Source organism: Triturus cristatus, chromosome 4_1 (genome assembly GCF_964204655.1).
Source record: "Triturus cristatus chromosome 4_1, aTriCri1.1, whole genome shotgun sequence".
In the NCBI taxonomy this organism is placed as follows: Eukaryota; Metazoa; Chordata; class Amphibia; order Caudata; family Salamandridae; genus Triturus; species Triturus cristatus.
Window position 1 is genome coordinate 234285880 of NC_140585.1, and position 22177 is coordinate 234308056.

Below are 22177 nucleotides of genomic sequence, written 5' to 3' on the forward strand. Positions count from 1 at the left end.
TGACAGTGCAATTTTTGGGAGAAGCTATGTTCTCCGGTAGTTGGAAAACATGTACTGCATTTCTGGCACTTTACAGCGACTTGTGGGACACCTTTTCTGGACTTAAGGTGAGTATGGGGCAAGGTCCAAGGCCACACCAACACGTCACCTCTGGTGTGCTTGGGGGTGTGTCGGTGCAGAGGTGTATTACAACATTGGTTGTCTGATTTGCTTCAGTGGGGGAAGGTCCGGTCAGAAAGAGGGTATGAGCTGGGACTGGGGGGCCACTTCAGGGGAGCCCACAGGAGGGACTCTGCCCTTGAGGTGCTCGGGCATGTAGGAACACCATTGGTCCATTGCTCCAGCTGTGGGGCTTTGGTGTAGTGATATTTTTTGGCATAGAGTTCGATGCTGATGTCAATTGCCGTTAGAGGGGGTCTGCAGAAAGAGGCTGCAAGCAGCTACTGGAAGTCCAGAGTGGTCAAACCGAAGGGTGGACTTTGCTCTTGTGGTTCTCACAACCATGTGGCCGTCACCTCCCTCTGAATCGGGTTCCGGAGTGCGGTGCAGGGGTTCTTTGAGGTGTCTGGTGGCGGCGGTCGAGGACTCACTCCGTCTTTGGTTTCTGTAGAAAGGGGCAAACAGGACAGCTGGGCCACTCTTTTGGTGGGTCTCACTGTCCCTGAAGTCCCTCTACGTGCAGGTCGGTCTTCCTTGGTGTTGGTGTCCATAACAAGCCTTAGTTGCTGCAAGGGACCCGGTACCTCAGGTATGAATACTGTGCGGCTCTGGTCGGTCCTGGAGTTCCCACACTTGGAGGAAGAACGGATCTGACCTGTGAGAGCACAGCTAACTCTTACCGGGTGGCTGCAGCGTTGGTAGTCCTGGGGACCAGCAGGACGGTAAACTGGACCTGCCTTGCTTCTTTGGTGTCTGCGGTTGCAAGGAAGTTGCTCCTCTAATCCGAAGGAGTTTCTTTGCCAATTTGCGAAGCACTGACTGCCCTCCGGATTTCTTGGCGTCTGCACAGCGGCAGGACTCCTCTTTGGCTTGAGGCTGGATTGGACCAGTCAGCCAGCACACTGGAGAACTAGTTTGTTTCTGTGGGTACCTTTTAAGGTACCCTCTGGGTGTATGTATTAATAAATCCATAACTGGAATCTGTGTGAGTTTGTTTAATGCAACGTGTGTGTGTGTGTGATATCAAACACAATAGATTGCAGTGAAGCCAATATGTAGCTGGGTAACTCGTTTTGAACAGTGTCCAGTACATACCTTAAGATGGCTTCCCTGCTCACTTGAAATATCTAGTAATAGAACTAGACTTCACAGGGGCATATGTGCTCATGCAGATATGTCCTCACAAAATATAATGCACCCTGCCTTGGGGCTCAAAGGCCTAGTGTAGGGGTGACTTGCATATATTGGATGCAGTGACTATAGCTTGACACACACGAGTGTCATGTCATGTTTTCACTCAAGGTTTGCACCATTTCACGCAGCCTGCGAAGGCAGTCTGTGTGGTATTTGTATCTGGGTCTCTTAAGGTCGCATAAGATATGCTGCAGCCCTTTGGGACTCTTTAACACCCATGCCCTAGGTACCTGGGTTACAATTTACTAGGGACTTACAGGGGTGCTAGAGTCCTTAGCCAATTGTAGAAAAAGTAGACTTTACCTTGTTTTAGGAAAGGAGCACTGTCATCAACGTCTGGTTAGCAGGCCTCACTGCACTGTCAGTCAAAAACACATCTATTAGCTAAAAAGGGTGCAAAATGTAGTGGGGGACAAGTGCAACAAAAGCCCAGTGTTCGAGGCGTGTGTGCTGTAGATGCACATGCTTTGCATACCTCTTTCTTCGAAGAAGTATTTTTCATTCCCGAGGCAAGGTGACTCCCCCTTTCATTGATGGTGCACATGGGGTCTGACTCCATTGTTAGATTGTTTTCTTTCCGCCATTAGGTTTGGACGTGGTTTTTTTGTGCTCCGTTTCACTATCCCTTCAGTTTACAACCCACGTCGGTATTGTTTTGAACGCATTTTCCCATCCTTCGCGTGTTGAAAATTGGAAATCTAGAACAGTTGGATTGACAACTCCTACCCCGGCCTTTGGGCCTAGCCAGTTTTTCACTTCCCCTCAAGAGACCAACATAGAGTAAATCTGCTGATGGGTGGGACTCTGTTCAAATGCTGCCTGCGGTGCCATTCCAAATATCCACACCCGACCAAAGTCTGTAACTTGTGCCGGTCTCTGGAGCACAAGGAAGAAGACTGCGACACCTGCCACTCATTCCACTTGAAAAAGACCCTTCGAGACTGCTGGGCCAGACGGAAAGAAATGCAGCGACAAAACATGGAAGAGGCCCCTCAGAAGTTATCGAAATGGAAGCATCGGCAGTGGAGGAAGAAGAGGCCTTCTTCGTCCAACATTCAGATTCTGAGCTGGAGATAGAACTGGAGTCCCAGGGCGTCCCAGCCAGTCAAGCTGCCATGAGTACCAAAGCCCCTTACCCCACAAAACCGCTGCCATCAAACATAAGGCTTCAGGGCCACCACTGCCATCTGTCCGTCTTTGAACAAGACATTGCTTCCAATTTCTCCCCCCCCCCCCCTCTGGCTCAGCAATGAAAGCACACATCAAGCCTTCCGGCTTGAGTCGAGAACAAAATTTCGTCATCTAAAGCTTCGGCTCCGAAAGACAAAAACAACCAATCCAGCTCAGTTCTGAATCTTTTTGCACTGAAACAGAAAGATGCTCTTCAGAAGCCTCTAGAGCCAATTTTGGAAACCATGCAACAAAAGCTGGATCCAAAACAGAAAAAACTGTATATAATTCCATACACTAGACATATTACTGCAAAACCAGTGATACCATCCTCCAAAAGAAAGATACATTGGATATAAGATCCTTCCTAAAAAGGACATGGCTATGAGACCTCTTCACCCTATTTCTCCTACTCCACCCTCTTTACTGGTACCTATTGTACCACGATCAGACCCTTTAGACATCAAACCATCCTGTAGATCCTGATACAGGGTATGGGGATGACACTTATGGGTAACCACCACCAGATCCATGGGATGATTACAATGTACAGACTTGTACCCTGCTAAACCTTCCTCTCCTGATGACAACACATCATACCAGGCATTAATTGCCAGGGCTGCTACATACCCTGCAGTTACTTTACACAAGTAATCTTTGGAAGATTTCTTATTTGAAACATTACTGACCACACATAGGACAACAAAATAATTACCTATGTTAACAGGTATGATGAGGCATGCTGAGAATTTTAAAAAATCCAGTGAGGGCACGTATCATAACAACTAGGGTACATAAACAAACTATATAAACCCCCACCATCTGACCTAATTTTTATTAAGGACTGGCTTCCTTTAGATTCTACAATGCTTGTAAAAGAGCAAATTAACAAATTACAGGGGATGCACCACCTCTAAACAAGGAGTCCAAGTTGATAGATGTCTCAGACAAGAGTGGCTGCACAATCAGCTAACCATTGGCACATAGCCAATACACAAGGTCTTTTGGCTAGATATGATCGGGCCCACTGGGACGAAATGGAAGACTTACTCCATGCTCTCCCAGAGGAGCACAGAAAAAGAGGGCAGGTACTAGTACGGGAGGAAAACTAATTTCAAATTACTCTATTTCGTTTACGTTAGATGCTGCGGATACTGCAGCTAGAAGAGTCTACACTAGTATTCTCCTCAGAAGGCACACATGGTTACGAATCACTGGTTTTAAACCAGAAGTACAACAAACAATACCAAATGCCATGTTCAATAAAGAGCCTCTTTTTGTTCCTCAAGTGGATGATTCAATTGAAGAAATGAAAGATACAGAAGTAGCAAAATATACAGGGGCATTACAGTCTCCCTCGAACAGAGGATCCTTTCGCTGCTCATTTTATAGGGGAGGCTCCAAAAGTACCTCCACAGATGCCAACACATCTTCCTATAAAACACAAACTCAATCTTCCCCCTCTAGAGGATTTTTTTAAGGCGGTTACAGGTGGAACAGTTTAAAGGTAGAGGTACCCCAACACATACCTCTTAATCTCCCAACAAACAGTGACTTCATAACAATTCCCCCCGATCACCCTACACCTCTTGGAGGAAGACCTCATCATTTCCCATTTGGCAGTCAATAACATCAGACAACTGGATGTTTGACATTATTTAACACGGTTCTTGCCTGGAGCTCACCAGCAATCCTCTCATTCACAAACTCTCTCTAGAGTACCAACAACTGCTCAAACAAGGGGTGCAAGCTCTTCTAACAAAAGAAGCTATAGAACCAGTTCCAATACAACACCAAGTGTTGGGGGTTAACTCGCTTTGCTTCCTAATCCCAGATAAGAACGGTTCTCCAAGACCACTATTTGATCTCAGGCCTCTAAACGTACATACTGTCAGAACACTTCAATTTGGCCACACTTCAACAAGTGATTCCCCTCTTACAAAACGACTTTGTCAGTACTAGACTTAAAGGACGCGTACTTTCACATCCCAATTCATCCACCACATCGCAAATACCTCAGATTTGTGGTAGCGGTGGCTCCCATTTGTAGTAACTACTGCACACGGAGTATTCTCCAAATGTCTAGCAGTAGTAGCAGCTCATCTAGGAAGACAACAGATGATCTTCCCATGTCTAGATGATTGGCTCATCAAAGCCAACACACATCTCAAATTACAATAAACCTTCCTCCGTTGAGATTCACAATCCATGTGCAAAAATCCCATCTTCAACCTACACAACTGCAGCCGTATCTGGGAGCTTTCCTAAACACTCAAGCAGTTTTAGCCTACCCCAATGCAGCCAGAATTCAGTTTTCAGACACTGCTACTACAATTCCAAAGCAACCGATACCAACAGTAAGAACTTTCATGCAACTTTTAGGATGTTGGCATCATGCATTGCAATCGTACCTCATGCAAGATTAAACATGAGTCCTCTACAGGAATGCTTAGCATGCCAATGTAATCAGTCACAGGGTCAACTAAAGGTTCTACTGTTGGTAGACAGCCGCACCCATCGCTCTTCTATGTGGTGGAACACCCAAAACTTGTCAAAAGGGCGTCCCTTTATCGGCCCTATTCCACAAGTTATGCTCCCTGCAGACGCATCCCTTACAGGGTGGGGTTCCCATCTACAAAATCTAACAGTTCAGGGTTTCTGGGGCACCAAGCACAAACGTCTCCACATCGACTACTTGGAGCTTCTAGCGGTTTACCTAGCTCACAAAGCATTTCTGCCTCACCTGATAGGGAAAGTTGTCTTAGTCCGGATGGACAATATGACCGCTAAAACAGAGGGGGGCGCTATCTACAGTCATCACACCTCGCTCAGACCATTTGGCGTTGGGCAATACATCACAAAATTCAATTGCTAACAGAACACCTTCCCCGGACGGACAACGTATTTGTCGACCTACTCAGCAGGATGTGTCAACAAGTCCACGAGTGAGAACTCCACCCCCAAGTTCTCCACCCATACTTCCACAAATGAGGTTTTTCACATACTGATCTTTTCGAAATAGCAGAGAACTCAAAATGCCAAAACTTCACCTCCAAGTTCCCACACCCTCTATCCAAAGGTAATGCCCTATGGATGAATTGGTCAGGGACATTTGCTTACGCTTTTCTGCCTCTCCCTCTTCGATTTCTGGTTCAGAGGCTCTGACAAACATTCCTCACCCGTATTCTAGTGTCTTCCCACATGGGCTTGTCAACCATGGTTCACCACGCTTCTAGAACTCTCCGTAGTTCCACATCAGAAGCTTCACCTCACCTCAGACCTTCTTACTTAGAACCATGGAGGAATCGGACATCCAAACACCAGGGAGCTCAACCTAGCAATTTGACTCCTGAAGTCAATAGTTAGGATACCCAAATGTACCACCAGATTGTATAACTATTCATAAATAAGCAAGAAAGCCTACTACTAGAGCATGTTATGCAGCAAAATGGAAATGATTTGTTATATATACTGTAATAAGCAAACCACTGATCCATTAGATGCCTCTATGCAACAAATCCTTTGTTATCTATCCAGTATTGGGGTATCTTTCATAGATTCACATGCCTGAATCATTCCCATTCTTCGAGATGGGAGTTCCACGGTGCCATAGTCTGGCAGTAGTCCGATAATGCCATAGGCTATAATGGCCTTGAGCCACGTTCAGATTAGCCTGTCCATGTCCTTTTTTTTCTTAGTTTTTTTTAATTTTGTATATAAAGGACTAAATGTTGAATGCAGCCAATCAGCTGCTAGCACTCTAGAACCTTTCCAGCAGAGGCAAAGAAAAGAAGCACCATAGAGCCTCCACATTGGATCCGGGGAAGAGTAGAGCTGAAAACCCCCATAGACAATGCCACTGTCGACGACAGTCACGATTACATTGTCTGCCCCGTCGACGTCCGGTATGATGGCCACAACGGCCATCTCTGGACCCATACTGTTGACGAAGGTTTTGTTGACTCCATCGTCGACTATCGCCCCATTTTCACAGTTGGCGAGGTTTGCAGTGACTACAGTCGACACCCACACCGTCGATGCCACTACTGTCGCTGACGCCCACACTGTCGACAGGTTCGTCGACGAGTCCATCGCCGGTTACGATTCAGTCGGTGCAGACACCATTGAAGACGTCACCATCTGCGACGAAACAGTCTATGATGATTCCATCGACGGTAACAGTCGACTACCAGATTTCCAGCGTTGGTGACCAGGAGTCCGTCTACGCCACCGTCGATTAGGGTGACATAGAAATATTTTCATCCTGAGATGTCAACTTACAGTAAGATCTCCCCTTTGCCTCCTTCGCACCTTTTGGATCTTCAAGAGTCGGATGAAGATGATGGAATTTACAGAGTGGCGCACAGCCCTTTAGAGCTGCACGTTAAGTGCCAGGAAGAGGACCAGCAATACTACCAGCCATATCTGGCACCGTCATGTCATAATCGACGCTACTAATATCAAGAACATCGCACTAGAGAGATGGCTCACCTGACGCCAACTTTGATACAAGACCTTCAACCTATGCTGGCAGATTACAATCCAAGATTTCCACCTCAAGGAACCACCGGTGCAACCACAGGCCCTTGAGAAACCGAGTTCGCCAACAACACTTATAGTGTCGACCTTTCCTCCTCTGATGAGAGAAGGCGAAATTCCAGACCCAATGCCAGGAGACCCTTGGGAGGACTACATTATTTTCACTTCCTCCCCTCCATCACACCATCCAGCGGATTCCCTGCCAGAAGACCTAGGGGGTTTCCACAACTTAATGAAGAGGGCTTCTTATAGATTACATCTCCCCATGGAGGTTACACATACAGACTGCTTTCTGTATGACTAAAGAGGAAGCCAGAAAACCAATGCTCACAATTATAATTGACTACATCTGGCAATCATGAAACTGTCAAAAAAAACTCAAGGAATGATTGTATGCTAATATCTCAAACCAGGCCAGCCATATCGAATTCAAATAGACTAGGGGGGTCTGACTTAACCACTCCTCCAGGTGGGTCGGTGTCTAGGAGTCTAAATTGTTATTAGATGGTGACTGATCTGTGTGGTGGCAGTGGAGCTAAGGCCCCCGAACTCAAGGAGGGTGACACATTCCTGGTGGTAAGTCGGTAAGTCTATTCGCTCGATCGGGTGCAGACCCTCTTACGGCGCCAGACTGGTTGCGGATTGCGTGCTGAGGCCTGTATAGTGGGCGAGGGTAAAGAGCGACGCTGACAATGCAGCTGCTTTTCTTCTGTGAGCTGTTCCCAGGCCGACTCTCGGGTCTCTCAAAAAATGGATTTGCCCTCATTGATAAACTTTAAGTCACCCTGGGAACAGAGGCTTGTAGGGCAGCTGGAGAGCTCGGAGTTTCTATTTGACAGCTTCGTATGACCTTTTGGTCTGGACTTCACTAGTGTAGGACAGAAAAATCAATGTTAGTTTTGATACAGAAGATCGGAGTGTGCTCTAACCTCTCCTAGGATACAGCTGCTTTCCTTGAAATTAAAAATCCTGGGTCTACGTTGCCCCCCCGAGGAGGTTTGGTGGTGAGCGCGCAAAATGCACGTTCCACTGCAAACCTGGGAGAATGTTTGTCTTGTGGCATCTAGTATTGAGACATTCCTCAAGGAATTCAGTATGTTGGGTGGCCTGCGCATCCTCCTGAAACCCAACAAATCACAAATTGTTGCACCTAGAACTATTTCCAGCATCTGCGGCTCGATGATAAAGCTCACTTGTACGAGTGAGAAGTCGGGCTGCGTTGCTTTTGGGATCTGCCACATCGTCTTCGACTGTCAAAATGCGTCCCTTTGTTTCCGTAAGGCGGTAAATAATGTTACGGGGATCCTGACGGAGAAGCGCCAAATCCACCCGCACCTCCCCTATCTTAATTTCAACCACTGCTTCCGAGGAATGTATAGCTTGAAGTATCATGTCTGCAGACGTGAGGGCCCTATCAGGCCCCCTCCCCCAATGTTGGTCCAGCCGGAGTGGTGAACTGGTCAATGCGTAGCTGGTAGGGGGGTAGTTTTGAGGTTCTTTCCCCATCTCTCTGAAGGTAAGCGCAGTGACTGTATTGAAGAGCCTGGCCCGCTTATTGCGGTTCACAGTAGCACGAGCAGCCAAGCACTGGGTCAATCCCGGGCACCAGCTGAAGGCAGATAGCGGTGAGTAAGGCAGGAGCAGGCGAAACAGGAGCTGCAGATGAGATATCACTATGCCCTAGTACCAGGTTTCAAGAGGCAAGTCCCAACCTACCGCAATTTGTACATAAAGTTCCCGGGCCTTAATTGATGGTTCTTGTGGCAGGTGGAAGAATCTAGAGTTGTTCCCCTTTACAACCAAAGAGGGGGAAAACATCCACACAGGCCTGCGGCAAGGAGGGCCTATTTGGTGACATTCCACTTGATTCAAAGGAGGCAACAGGGGCATCTCAATAGTCTGTCAAGCATGCCTTCTGTATCATTTACAGGTTCCATTTAAGGAGCTGGAGGGTCATGGAAGTTGCCATTCTGTAATGAGCCCCGAAGCCTGTATCCAGAGGAGCCGCAGCTTCACTTCCCCTCCAACCTGCGTGGCAGAGGGCCAGGCAGCAGTCCCAGCGCGAGGCCTAATCACTCAATGATTGGACTAATCTGGGCCCAGGTAGACCAACACTGCCAGAACTAGGCCTCTAAGGGCTGTACCCAGGTAAGGCAAGCTGGAAAGGGGATAACTGCCAGACTGGACCACCAGACCCCTGCTCAGCCTGCACCAGCCGGAGAGAACAGCAGCCAGTTGAATCTGTCTTCAGGCAGCGCTTGTTCTGAGGCCATACATCACTGCAGGGCCACAGCACGCACTCAGCGCCCCCGATGTGCCCAACCCCCCCCCTAGTGCTGGCTCCTTATCAGGATATGTTGGGCCACTCTCCCCGCGGGTACCCCACCGCACCTCACCTGGGTAGTCAGTCAGACTGTGCGGGAGGCCAAGCACAGACCAGGAGCGCCTGGAGGTGTCTCAGGGTGGCAGTTTAGGCCCAGCCCTGGTGTCGGCCCTCGTCTACCAGCGCCAGCGGGCCTGCACCTCAGGGCAGGCTTAGGCGGTCTCTGGGGTCCACTCTCAGGCCACCCACAGTCCACACAGGTGTCGTAGTTTCAGCCATAAATTTCAAACAAAGAGGATACCGGGCCAACTGATCATTTCCCCAGCCCACTCGTCCACAGGGCATGCCGGGTCACCTCTCCCTGTCAGTCCTTCCACTCTGCTCAGCTGCACGTCACCCGTTAGTCCCACACGACCCCGGTGGCAATCAAAAATATTGCAGCTGCAGAGCCAGTTGGGCAAGTCCGCTAGGGTCTAGGCTGCCATTTTGCGTCCTGGTCTCACTCCGGTCGTGGGCCCCGCCATCTGTACCCCTAGCTTCAATTATCATCCCACTTCAGCTCTGGCAGTTGTCGGGACCAATTGTTGACCGGACTTGTGTAAAGATGGCCAGGCACTGCGGCCGATGAGGGAGGGGTCCGGAGCACTGTTAGAATCGGACTGCCATCTTGACACCCCAAGTCACGCCTGCCCATCCCTCCCTCCCCCCTCCCCTTGTGGAACCCCATGGTGGCCAGTGGGGCTACCAGCATCATTAGTGAAAACGACAATTGAGAGATTTCACTGTCAGGACATGTAAGGTGTATTTAGGCATATCCTTCCTTTTAATACTAGAACCCTGCTTTAGGAATGCAACAGGGCTACCTAGTGGTGACTTATAGTTATTAAAAAGGTAAGTAAAAGGTAGACTTGGACCTGATAAAAGGGTTATTTTGTCACTTTGAGTAGGCAGGCTGGAAACTGGGTGGCAAGGCTGCAGTGGCAGCCCTAGAGCCATGTTTCCCCTTTGTCAGAACAGTGGTGGCACAAAAGGAGCTACAGCCCACTGGTGACACTTAACTTGCTAGTCCTGGGTACCTCTTGTACCATATACTAGGGACATGGAGCAACATTAAGTGAGCTAATCTGGCATTAGCCAATTGTACGCAACTTGAAGAGGTCCGAGCACATGCGCTGGGGCCAGGACAGCAGGTGCAGTGCACTACAGAGTCGAAAAACCATCCGCATCAGTTTAAAATTGGGGGGATGGCCATACAAAAAGAGGCACTTTCCTGCATAGTCTGAAAACCATCCGTTTCCCTGTCAGTGCAGATATTTTAAAACAAAAAAATGCAGAAATTGGATCTTCTATTAAATATATCCCCGTTCTTCCAACGCCGATGGACAGTAAGCTGATAAGGACTTTGTAGTATCCTGTCCATGTTTGTTATGCCATTTTCACCTCCTGCTCAGCCAGTGTGTTTGTGCTGTGTGCTGCATGAAATGTTGGAGTGATGATGCGCTTCGGAATGTCGGGAGCCTGTGAGGTGAAGTGACAGTTGAGAATGGGCTGAGCAGCAGGCAGGCTGCTCCTGGTGGGGCTGCTCTTCTGAACCTGTAACCTACTACAATAAAAACCACTTTACCTACATCCTACCTGCGTGGACCTTCGTTACTACAGACTTTCTAATGAATTGTAAATTGCTTCAGTTGTTCACATCGACTATTGCTATAATACTGTTTTCCGGTGATTATATTGTTTTATTGTATGTAGAATCCTACTGCACTAAAACCCGATAGACATGAGTGTTCATTTATCTTTTTAGATTCATTTGCAAATATACTAGTTGTAAATTCATTTTATTTCACTGTTCGAAAACTAAGTATGAATAAATACCAGTGTGATGGCAAACATATGGATATAGACAGAAGGAAATTTCCCTTCTATAAAAAGCTGCCTATAGCAGACTATCTAATAGCTGTGTCAAAAGTGTAACCCGTGCTTGAATGGCACAGACTGAATCATCAAGTACGTGAAGTGACTTGATTAACACTCCCTAGGTCTTGTATTGAGCTGAAACATAAATCATTTTTGCAGGATATAAAGAGTGTCTTAGCTCATCAAGATTTAGTTTCATTCTTGTCTTCACCTTTTTGTGATAACCCTTGTCTTTGCTTCACTTTGGCTGCAGGTTGAGTGTCACCCATACCTAACCCAGGTCAAACTTGTGGAGTACTGCCAGTCGAAAGGAATTGCTGTGACTGCCTATAGCCCCTTAGGCTCCCCAGACAGGCCATGGTGAGTGCTCGTGCTTTTTTTTTATTGCAACTTAGACATTAAACAGATATTATTGTGAGTTTCGGTAAAATAAAAGCTGTTGGTAACCAGTTTTTAGTAAAGCAAGAAGGTGCAGTTGGCAAATGTGCCAACAAGTTAATGCCAACTGCAGTGATTTAATCCTCTTCCTGGCTAGGCAGACTCATCCCTTCCATGCTTTCAAGATTACATTTAGTAATCGTAACTTCTTGGTATAATAACTGTTCCCATCATAGATAATGAATTACTGTAGCCTTCTTGTCAGACAAATTTTGTATCAAACCGGCATGTTCACTTCACTTGCCTGTTAAAAGCACACTGTCACCCGAGAAGCTATGATGACACTTACATGCCATTTTAGAGTTTACGGGACTCAACATAAAAAGCACAACTATACTCCTGCATCATTTTATTTATTCTGCCGTCATCGCATATGCATCATGCTGGAAAGGAAGGATTGAATTTGATGGAAGTGTTGCAGGATTTGCTTTAGTATTAGAAATTAAACAAAAGCATGGGTCCAAGAAAGAGGTTTTCTATTAGAGACTGCAGATTCCTAATAGAAACTGCAGGTTCCTCACTTTGTGAATACCACCAGGCACCAGAGTGGATGCGGAGAGTTTTTCATTGCAATTCTCTTGTCGTTGGTAGGTGAAGTTGTGTGGCTCGACTGCGAATTTGTCCCACCCTGGAATTTGCATCAGGGCCACTATTTCTGCCCTAACTCTGCGGTTTGGTGTCTCTTCCTTTCATTCCACGCCTTCCCGAGCTCCTTCAGATTCGGTCACTTGATGCAACTTCTTCCCTTAATGTTTTTTACAGTATTCGTGGGACATGCACCCTCTAAAAATCGCAGGATTTGAGCTATGAAAAGACTGCCACTGTCGGATGGCAGACAGCCAGACTTGTGTGACTGCTGCGCAAAGATGAACTGCAAGACCACCTGCGACCGCGAAGCCAAAGTTGCAGTAGCAAAATTCAGAAGTAAGGTTAAGAACTTCCGGGCAAGGGAGCACTCCTGTGGCCAATCTCGCAACCAGTGCTCATCAAAGTCGTAAAGTTTGAGTAAGTGAAAAGTGCAAAAAGCATAAGAAGTCCAAGCATGGCTGTCATCCACTGTTCTCACCATTCAGCGTTGCACAGTACCACGAGCACCTCCAGGCTGAAAGTTGTTTCCTGATTTCAGAACAGATTTCGACACTCTGACTTCTCCAGGCCTTTAGCAACGCCGCAACAGTTAACAGAACTGAAAATAGCCCTTGTTAGACGGCGACCTCAGAGGAGCCCGGAAGGGGGTCCTGACATCCCTGAGTCCCACCCGTGTAGTATTGTAGCCGGGCACTGGCGAGAGATTCCCCAGGGGGAGGAATCTCGCAACTAGGATCGTACTTCTGGCACCACACGACACAGAGAGACCACCCTGGGTATTCTCAGAAAACAAGCTTTATCAAATAGGTATCACTGCAAATATGTACAAGGGGAGCACGGGCTCAAGAGTCTCGGAAAGGTAGGGGGTAGCGGGACTGTCTCTGGTAACGGTTCAAAGCAGGGACGTATCCGGCGCACAGCTCACAATCCTCGAGCCGGGGGATACGTGGTCGGAGTCGGGGTCCGGCGGGACCGTGAGGGTCTGGGGGAGCCGCGAGTCACTCAGCGGGCTCAGGTACAGGTTCGGAGGTCTTACGATCTTCAGGGAGCCGCGAGTCACTCAGCAGGGCTCAGGTACGAGTTCGGAGGTCTTACGATCTTCAGGGAGCCGCGAGTCACTCAGCAGGGCTCAGGTATGAGTTCGGAGGTCTTACGATCTTCAGGGAGCCGCGAGTCACTCAGCAGGGCTCAGGTACGAGTTCGGAGGTCTTACGATCTTCAGGGAGCCGCGAGTCACTCAGCAGGGCTCGGGTGGGTTCAAGTTCCAGGAGCCGCGACCACGTCGGCAGCTCTCGTTGTTCCAGCGTCGAATCTCTCGGACAGTCTCAGAGCACCCCTTGTTATAGGTCGACCCCCGCTTTGATGTCCGGAGTCTGTGCAGGCGGGGGTCTTGTCACCTGGGGGCCGCTTGTCGGGGTTTCCTGCTATTGTCTTTTGATCCTTTCAGGGCCGGGTCAGGAGGAGTCCCAGACACCCAGCAGGCACAGAGCCAGCCCGCAGGGAGGCCGGAGGGCCGATTGAAACCCATCGTCCCAGGGGAGTTAGAGGTGCGATAGAAACTGCTCCTCCCTCTCTCATCCCCTGGAAGCGTGATGTCCTCCAGCCGGAGTGGCGCCTCGAGGCCCGGGTCGCGCTGGAGCCGGGCGGCCATCTTGTTGCATGGAGTGGGCACGCGGGCCCGGGGTGGCCGAAAGGAGAGAGGCCATGGACGGGGATGTCCGGGGTTGGTGCGGGTGTCCTGGTGGGAAGGGCCGGCTGGGCCGCGGGCTTGGGCTGCAGGCGCCAGGTTTCGGTGGTGCGGGGGCACGGAGGGCCATTCTTCGAGGCCGGGTCCAACACGCGTCCCCCCCCAGCTGAAAGCCGGAGAGAACTGCCCATCACCTTGGGGGGTTCTCTTCGCTGAGGCGGAAGAACCGGGAGAGGCCGTCAGCGTTGGCGTGGTCCGTACCAGTGCGGTGTTCTACGGTGAAGTCCATTCCCTGGAGGGAGATTGACCACCGCAGTAGCTTGGGGTTTTCTCCTCGCATCTGCATGAGCCATCGCAAGGGCAGATGGTCAGTTTGGACTCTGAAATGGGTGCCGAATAGGTAGGGTCGTAGTTTTTTGAGTGCCCAGACCACGGCAAAGGCTTCGCGCTCTATGGTGCTCCACCTCTGTTCTCGGGGTAGCAGCCGCCGACTGAGGAAGGCGACGGGCTGGTCTAGGCCTTGATCATTCATTTGGGACAGGACGGCCCCAATGCCATGCTCGGAGGCATCGGTCTGGACTATGAACTCCTTGGTGTAGTCGGGAGCCTGGAGGACGGGGGCAGTGCACATGGCCTTTTTTAGAGCATCGAAAGCTTCCTGGCAGGCAGCCGTCCACTGCACCCTCTTTGGCTGTTTTTTAGACGTGAGTTCAGTGAGAGGGCCGACCAGGCTGCCATACCCCCGAATGAATCGGCGGTAGTAGCCCGTGAGTCCCAGAAAGGCTCAGACTTCCGTTTGGGTGATGGGTGGGTCCCAGGCCAGGATGGCGTCGATCTTTGGCTGTAGAGGGGCGACCTGGCCACTCCCGACTTGGTGCCCCAGGTAGACTACGGATCCTTGCCCGATCTGGCACTTGCTGGCTTTTACGGTGAGGCCTGCCTGGCGCAGGGCGGTTAGCACTCTCTGGAGGTGCTCACTCCACTCTGAACTGAAGACAGCGATGTCGTCCAGATAGGCCGCGCTGAACTGTTCTAGTCCGGCCAGGACCCTATTTACCAGTCTCTGGAAAGTGGCCGGGGCATTTTTCATCCCGAAGGGCATCACGCGGAAGCGGTAGTGCCCATCGGGGGTGGAGAAAACAGACCGCTCCTTGGCCCCTTCGGTGAGCGCAATCTGCCAGTAGCCGCAGGTGAGGTCGAAAGTGCTGAGGAACCGGGCGGCCCCTAGTCGGTCAATGAGCTCGTCGGCTCGGGGAATTGGGTGGGCATCGGCTCGGGTAACGTCATTGAGCCCCCGGTAATCCACGCAGAACTGGAGCTCGGGGGCGACACCGGGGGCTGCTGCCTTCGGAACCAGGACCACGGGGCTGGCCCAGGTACTGTCAGAGGGCTCGATCACCCCCAGGGTCAACATCTTCGAGACTTCAGCTTGAATGCAGGACCGGACCCGGTCAGGAACCCGGTAGGCTCGGTGTCTCACCGGCGGGCTGTCCCCGGTGTCCACATCGTGAACACACCAGTTGGTGACCCGGAGGGTCAGGGAGAAGAGGTCGGAAAATTGTCTGAGGAGCTGGCGGCAGTCCGCTTGTTGCTGGGCAGTGAGGGCTGGGGAGAGGTTCACTCCTTCCACGGAGCCATCCTGCCCCTTGACACACAGGAGGTCCGGGAGGGGATCCGACTCATCTTCGGCCCCGTCATCGGTGGCCAGCAGGAGGCTCAGTTCTGTCCGCACGAAGTGAGGCTTGAGGCGGTTCACGTGCAGGACCCGGAGGGGATCCCGAGGCGACTGGACGTCCACCAAGTAGGTGACTTGACTCTTCCTCTCAACCACTTTGTAGGGCCCAGTCCATCGGTCCTGGAGGGCGCCAGGCTTCACGGGGGGCCATGACCCACACCTGCTGGCCCGGCTGGAACTCGACCAGAGTAGCATTCTGGTCGTACCAGCGCTTCATTTCTTCTTGACTCGCCTCCAGGTTGGCCTCGGCCAGTTCTCGGAACCTCCTGGTCTGGTTCCGGAGGGCCAGGACATATTGGAACACATCTCGGGGGGTGGCCTGGGGTGCTGCCTCCCACCCTTCCTTAACCAAACTGAGGGGACCTCGGACGGGGTGCCCATAGAGTAATTCAAACGGGCTGAATCCTAAGGACTTCTGGGGGACCTCCCGGTAAGCGAACAAGAGGCAAGGGAGCAGGACGTCCCACTTACGCCGGAGGGGCTCTTCTAGGCCAGCGATCATCCCTTTCAGAGTCCTATTAAACCTCTCTACTAGGCCGTTCCCTTGGGGATGGTATGGAGTGGTGAACTTATAGGACACCCCACATTGTTGCCACAGGGACGTCCTATACCTTGATATAAAATTAGTGCCGCGATCGCTCACGACCTCGCGGGGGAAACCCACCCTGGAAAAGATCCCCATCAGGGCCCGGCCCACCACGGGGGCCGTAATGGTGCCCAGGGGAATAGCCTCCGGATAGCGGGTGGCGTGGTCTACTAGGACCAAGATGAAACGGTGACCTTGGGAGGTGGGGGGGTCCAGTGGCCCCACGATGTAGATTCCGACTCGTTCGAAGGGGGTACTGACGACTGGGAAGGGTTGGAGGGGAGCCTTGCGCTTCCCCCCCACTCTTCCCACTGGCTTGGCACGTGGGGCAGGACTTGCAGTGCGCCTCTACCGCTGCTTTCATCTTAGGCCAAAAAAAATGGGTCACGAGACGGCTGTAGGTCTTGTCCTGACCCAGGTGACCGGCGAGGGGGACATCGTGGGCTAAGTCCAGGAGGAAATCTCGGAAGCGGAGGGGTACCACCAGTACCCGTCCGGATCCCAGCTCCACCGATTTCTGCTCACTATACAGGATGTTATTCTCCCAATAGATTCGGTGCGTTCCGGTCTGGTCACCGGCGGCTTGGCCCTCGGCCTGGCGCCGCAGCCCGATCAGGGAAGGACAGGTGGCTTGCTCCCGGCAAAATTCTTCCCGGGTGGGCCCGCCCTCGTGGCGCCAATGGGCCAACTCAGGTAGATCCCCCAACTCGGGGACCGGGGCGGGGTCGGATGGTGCGGGTTCGTCGCTGGCGACGGACCCTTCCGATGGGGGAACGGGAGGACCCTCGGGGACGGTACGGGTTTCTTCGACCGGGGTGCCCTCGACTTCTCTCCGGGGAGTGAGTCGGGCTGTCATAGATCGGGTGGTGGCACACACCCACTCGGGGAGTCCCATCATTCCTAGGTGGGCTTTGCGCTCTACGTGCTTCCAGGGAGAACTCTCCAGGTCGTTCCCTAAGAGGCAGTCGACCGGCTGGGAGGTTCTTGCGGCCACCTTGAGTTTACCTATCACCCCTCCCCACTCAAATGGCACCAGGGCTACCTGACACATACTTTCCCTATTGTCTGCGGATATTACGGGGCAAAAGACATTGGGGAGGATCTGCTCCTCGGGAACTAGGTGCCTGAGGACACCGGTGATGCTGGCCCCGGTGTCCCGCAGGGCCTCTACCTGGTGGCCATTGATCCTGACGAGCTGCCCATATTTCTGTGTGTTGGACGGTAGGAGGCTACCAGGGATCATCTCCCTATCTCCCAGGGATACTAGGGCCATAGCGGCGGGTTCCCACTCCTCGGCTTCCTCAACCTCCTCCCCCAGGGCTACGTTGGCTATCTGTCTCGCCGGGGTGACTTGGGTGGCCATGGGGCACTCTGGGTCATTGGCGTAGTGCTCGGGTTTCTGGCAACGGAAGCATGTGACGGTCACCCGGTGTCCTCGTCTCCCAGGGGGCCCTGTTACTGGTGGGGGGGGGCGCCGGGAAAGGTGGAGGTGGTGTCTTCGGGGGGGCTAGGCTGGGACTCTCTCGGCCCTCCCTGGTTCCCTCCCCCTCTCTAGCGGGGTGGTCCCTGACTGGTTCGGGGGTACTCTCCTACCATGCCCCGGGAGACCCGGGTGTTGGTCCAGCGGTCAGCCTCCACAGCCAGCTTCCGGGGATCTGTGAGCTTGCTATCCAGCAGATGTTGACGTAGCTCTATGAAGCAGTTCGCAGCCAGATGTTCCCATAGCATGAGATCAGTGAGTTCGGCCAGGGTGGTGACCTTGCTGCCCTTGACCCACCCATCGAAGGCCCGACTGAAAAAGTTTACATACTCCACCCAGGTGGTGCCTGGGATCTTCCTGCAGTCCCGGGACCGTTGGCGGTACATTTCTGGGGTGAGGCCGTATCTTGTGAGGAGAGCCTCTTTCATGTGGCTGTAGGAGGTCTGCAGGGAGAGGGGTAGGTCGAGCAGGGTGTCCCTTCCTTCGCTCAGAAACCGCCCCCACAACCCCGCCCCCCAGTCCTTCTGTGGAATCCGATGGGAGGTCATGGCGACCTCGTAGGCCCGAAACCATTGCTGAATGTCATCGTTTTTATAATATTCCTTGACCACATCCTTGGGGATGTGGACCTTCTGTTCCGCTGGAGGGGCCGTCTCTCGGTTTCCCGAGGGCCTCCCGTCCTCATTTCGGGCCTTGAGCTCGAGATCTTTTAAGCTGCGTTCGTGCTCCAGTTGGAGCTTCCTTCCTTCGTGCTCCCGTTGGAGCTTCTTTTCTTCCAGTTCGCCTTGTACGCGCATTTGCTCTACCGCTAGCTTTTTCTCCGCTAACTTCAATTCGCCCTCTATTTTGAGTTTGGCTAACTCGAGTTCATGACTGCGGCTTCTCTCTCTGTCCGCGAGTTCTTCCGGGGATAGGCCCCCGTCTGGTACAATGCCTCGCACCTGATTGTCGCTGCTTTCACTTGGAGGGGGTTCGGCTACGTCGGGGCGCTCCCCCGTGCCTTCCGGGCGGGAGGCCCCGGTCTCCACCCAAGTTTTCAGTGCTTTCTGCAAGTCTTCCTTAGTGTTGAGGACAGTGGTAGCGATTTTAAGTTCTTTGCAAAATTGCTTTAGCTCTTTGTGTGTGTATTCTTCTAGGTGCTCCACCTGGAACACTCTGTTGGCGTTGGTTTCTGCGGAGCTCATGGCGCTTCCTTCTGCCATTTTTGTTGGTCGTGCGTCCGTTGTTCACTGTACGATCTCTAGGTGATGGGCCCGAATCCCGTCGCTTGCCACCAATGTTAGACGGCGACCTCAGAGGAGCCCGGAAGGGGGTCCTGACTTCCCTGAGTCCCACCCGTGTAGTATTGTAGCCGGGCACTGGCGAGAGATTCCCCAGGGGGAGGAATCTCGCAACTAGGATCGTACTTCTGGCACCACACGACACAGAGAGACCACCCTGGGTATTCTCAGAAAACAAGCTTTATCAAATAGGTATCACTGCAAATATGTACAAGGGGAGCACGGGCTCAAGCGTCTCGGAAAGGTAGGGGGTAGCGGGACTGTCTCTGGTAACGGTTCAAAGCAGGGACGTATCCGGCGCACAGCTCACAATCCTCGAGCCGGGGGATACGTGGTCTGAGTCGGGGTCCGGCGGGACCGTGAGGGTCTGGGGGAGCCGCGAGTCACTCAGCGGGCTCAGGTACAGGTTCGGAGGTCTTACGATCTTCAGGGAGCCGCGAGTCACTCAGCAGGGCTCAGGTACGAGTTCGGAGGTCTTACGATCTTCAGGGAGCCGCGAGTCACTCAGCAGGGCTCAGGTACGAGTTCGGAGGTCTTACGATCTTCAGGGAGCCGAGAGTCACTCAGCGGGCTCAGGTACAGGTTCGGAGGTCTTACGATCTTCAGGGAGCCGCGAGTCACTCAGCAGGGCTCAGGTACGAGTTCGGAGGTCTTACGATCTTCAGGGAGCCGCGAGTCACTCAGCAGGGCTCGGGTACGAGTTCGGAGGTCTTACGATCTTCAGGGAGCCGAGAGTCACTCAGCAGGGCTCAGGTACGAGTTCGGAGGTCTTACGATCTTCAGGGAGCCGCGAGTCACTCAGCAGGGCTCAGGTGGGTTCAAGTTCCAGGAGCCGCGACCACGTCGGCAGCTCTCGTTGTTCCAGCGTCGAATCTCTCGGACAGTCTCAGAGCACCCCTTGTTATAGGTCGACCCCCGCTTTGATGTCCGGAGTCTGTGCAGGCGGGGGTCTTGTCACCTGGGGGCCGCTTGTCGGGGTTTCCTGCTATTGTCTTTTGATCCTTTCAGGGCCGGGTCAGGAGGAGTCCCAGACACCCAGCAGGCACGGAGCCAGCCCGCAGGGAGGCCGGAGGGCCGATTGAAACCCATCGTCCCAGGGGAGTTAGAGGTGCGATAGAAACTGCTCCTCCCTCTCTCATCCCCTGGAAGCGTGATGTCCTCCAGCCGGAGTGGCGCCTCGAGGCCCGGGTCGCGCTGGAGCCGGGCGGCCATCTTGTTGCATGGAGTGGGCACGCGGGCCCGGGGTGGCCGAAAGGAGAGAGGCCATGGACGGGGATGTCCGGGGTTGGTGCGGGTGTCCTGGTGGGAAGGGCCGGCTGGGCCGCGGGCTTGGGCTGCAGGCGCCAGGTTTCGGTGGTGCGGGGGCACGGAGGGCCATTCTTCGAGGCCGGGTCCAACAGCCCTTGACCCACATCGCAACATTTCCAGAAGGACCACTTGCCCATAGTCGTCGGAGAAGTTCAAGCTCTCCTGACAAAGAGAGCTATAAAGAAGATGTCTGCATCAGAAATCAGAACTAGATGTTAATCCCTTTTCCTGGTGTCGAAAAAGGATGGAACATTTTGTCCTATCTTTGTTTCGTGCCCTAAGAACGTCTTTTTTCGGACAGACAAGTTCAAAATACTCACCCTGGCACAAGTTCAGCCGTTAGCTCTGGCTGGAGTTGAGAGCAGGTATCCAGGAGACTAGATGGTGGCTTTGGATCTGCAGGACGCCTATTTTCATATGCCCGTCCTTCAATCATGCAGACATTACCTGCGCCTTCAAGTACGAGACGAGCAATTTCAGTTCTTGATGCTCTCCTTTGGCCTTATTAGTGCACCTAAGGTGTTCACAAAGGTGATGGTGGTGGTCACCGCCCATATTTACAGTTTGGGAATAAAGTATTCTCATACTTCGACTGGGTGCTGAAGGCGGGTTCACTTCCAACAGTCATGAATCACCTTCAAACGACGACTGGCTTGTTGGCATCTTTGGCTTTTTCTTCCATGTGCCAGAGACCCACCCGACTCCTTCAGAACATCTACCATTAATCTGAGCCATCCTGGGTACAGTGGTCTTTTGAGCCTTTCCCTGCCCCAGATTCCAGAACATTTGGGCTACAATCCCAGAGTAGTCCAGACTATTCCAGTCTTCAGGACAGCTCACCACCTCATCAACGTCCGCATCAAGTAGTCTCACTAGGCTCGGCTAGACTCAGACCTGCTCAGCACCAGGACACTCTCCCAGGTAATAGTGCGCTATACAAATCTGCACAACAGAACATCCCAATGTTTCAACCCTTGATCTGGGTCTCAAAGAGAATACTTTGAGGCTTCTTGGCCTCCTGTCTCCAGGTTGTGTACCATACCCGGTTGCACACCAGGCTGTGCAGTGGCATCTGAAGCCCCTATGGGATTGGCACCAGAGGACCCTGTCCGATTCCATCCAGGTATCGCAGTAGACTGAAAAACCTGCAGTGTTGACTTCTCGACTGCAGTTGGACCAGCAGCAGATCCCTCTCGGAGTTAACAGCCATGACAGTTGGATTTTTAATCCTCTTGGATAGGTGGAGATTAGAGGACTCTGGTCTCTGGTAGAGACTCCCCACATTAGTTTGCTGGAGTAGCGAGCAACTTGCTTGGCACTAAAGGCATTCCTTTCGTCCATCAGGGGTGAACGTATGCAGGTTCTCAAAGGCATTCCAACCTCCATGTGGTACTGCAGCAAACAGGGTGGCGTGGGGTCCTCTGCCAGGAGACTGCATCTCTGAAAGTGACTGAATGCTCCGGGCATCTCCCTGATTATGTAGCACCTGGCAGGTTCTCGGCCAGTGTTGCTGATCTATCACAAATGGCAGTTATATTTGGAGGTGGCACAGGGCCTCTTCTGACAATTGAGAGATCCCTGGCTTGATCTGTTTGCCACCACAGAGAACATGCAGTGTCCAAACTGCGCGTTGGAGTTCCATAGGCAGCTTTTCCTTGGAGCTGCTTTCTGCCTGAATTGGGATTCAAAGGTCTATGTGCCCTTTCTACTTCCCAGATTGCTGAAAAATATCAAGACAGACCGAGTCAGTCACTCTAATGGCACCGTACTGTG

The 22177-nt window shown here is 52.0% G+C and overlaps 1 protein-coding gene and 1 long non-coding RNA gene across 3 annotated transcripts in view; one reads left to right on the forward strand and one right to left on the reverse strand.

Moving 5' to 3' along the window:
* The window catches only part of LOC146854178 (uncharacterized), a 265426-nt gene that overhangs the window by 215388 nt on the left and 27861 nt on the right, over positions 1 to 22177 (reverse strand). The gene's annotated exons all lie outside the window — the stretch shown is intronic.
* LOC146854179 (aldo-keto reductase family 1 member B1-like) overlaps positions 1 to 22177 on the forward strand; it is a 217432-nt gene that overhangs the window by 136343 nt on the left and 58912 nt on the right. For both annotated transcript variants that reach the window (XM_085651951.1, XM_085651952.1), the window contains exon 6: positions 11556 to 11662. In XM_085651951.1, coding sequence (XP_085508077.1) covers positions 11556 to 11662 — 107 coding nt within the window. The remainder of the gene's footprint in view (positions 1 to 11555; positions 11663 to 22177) is intronic.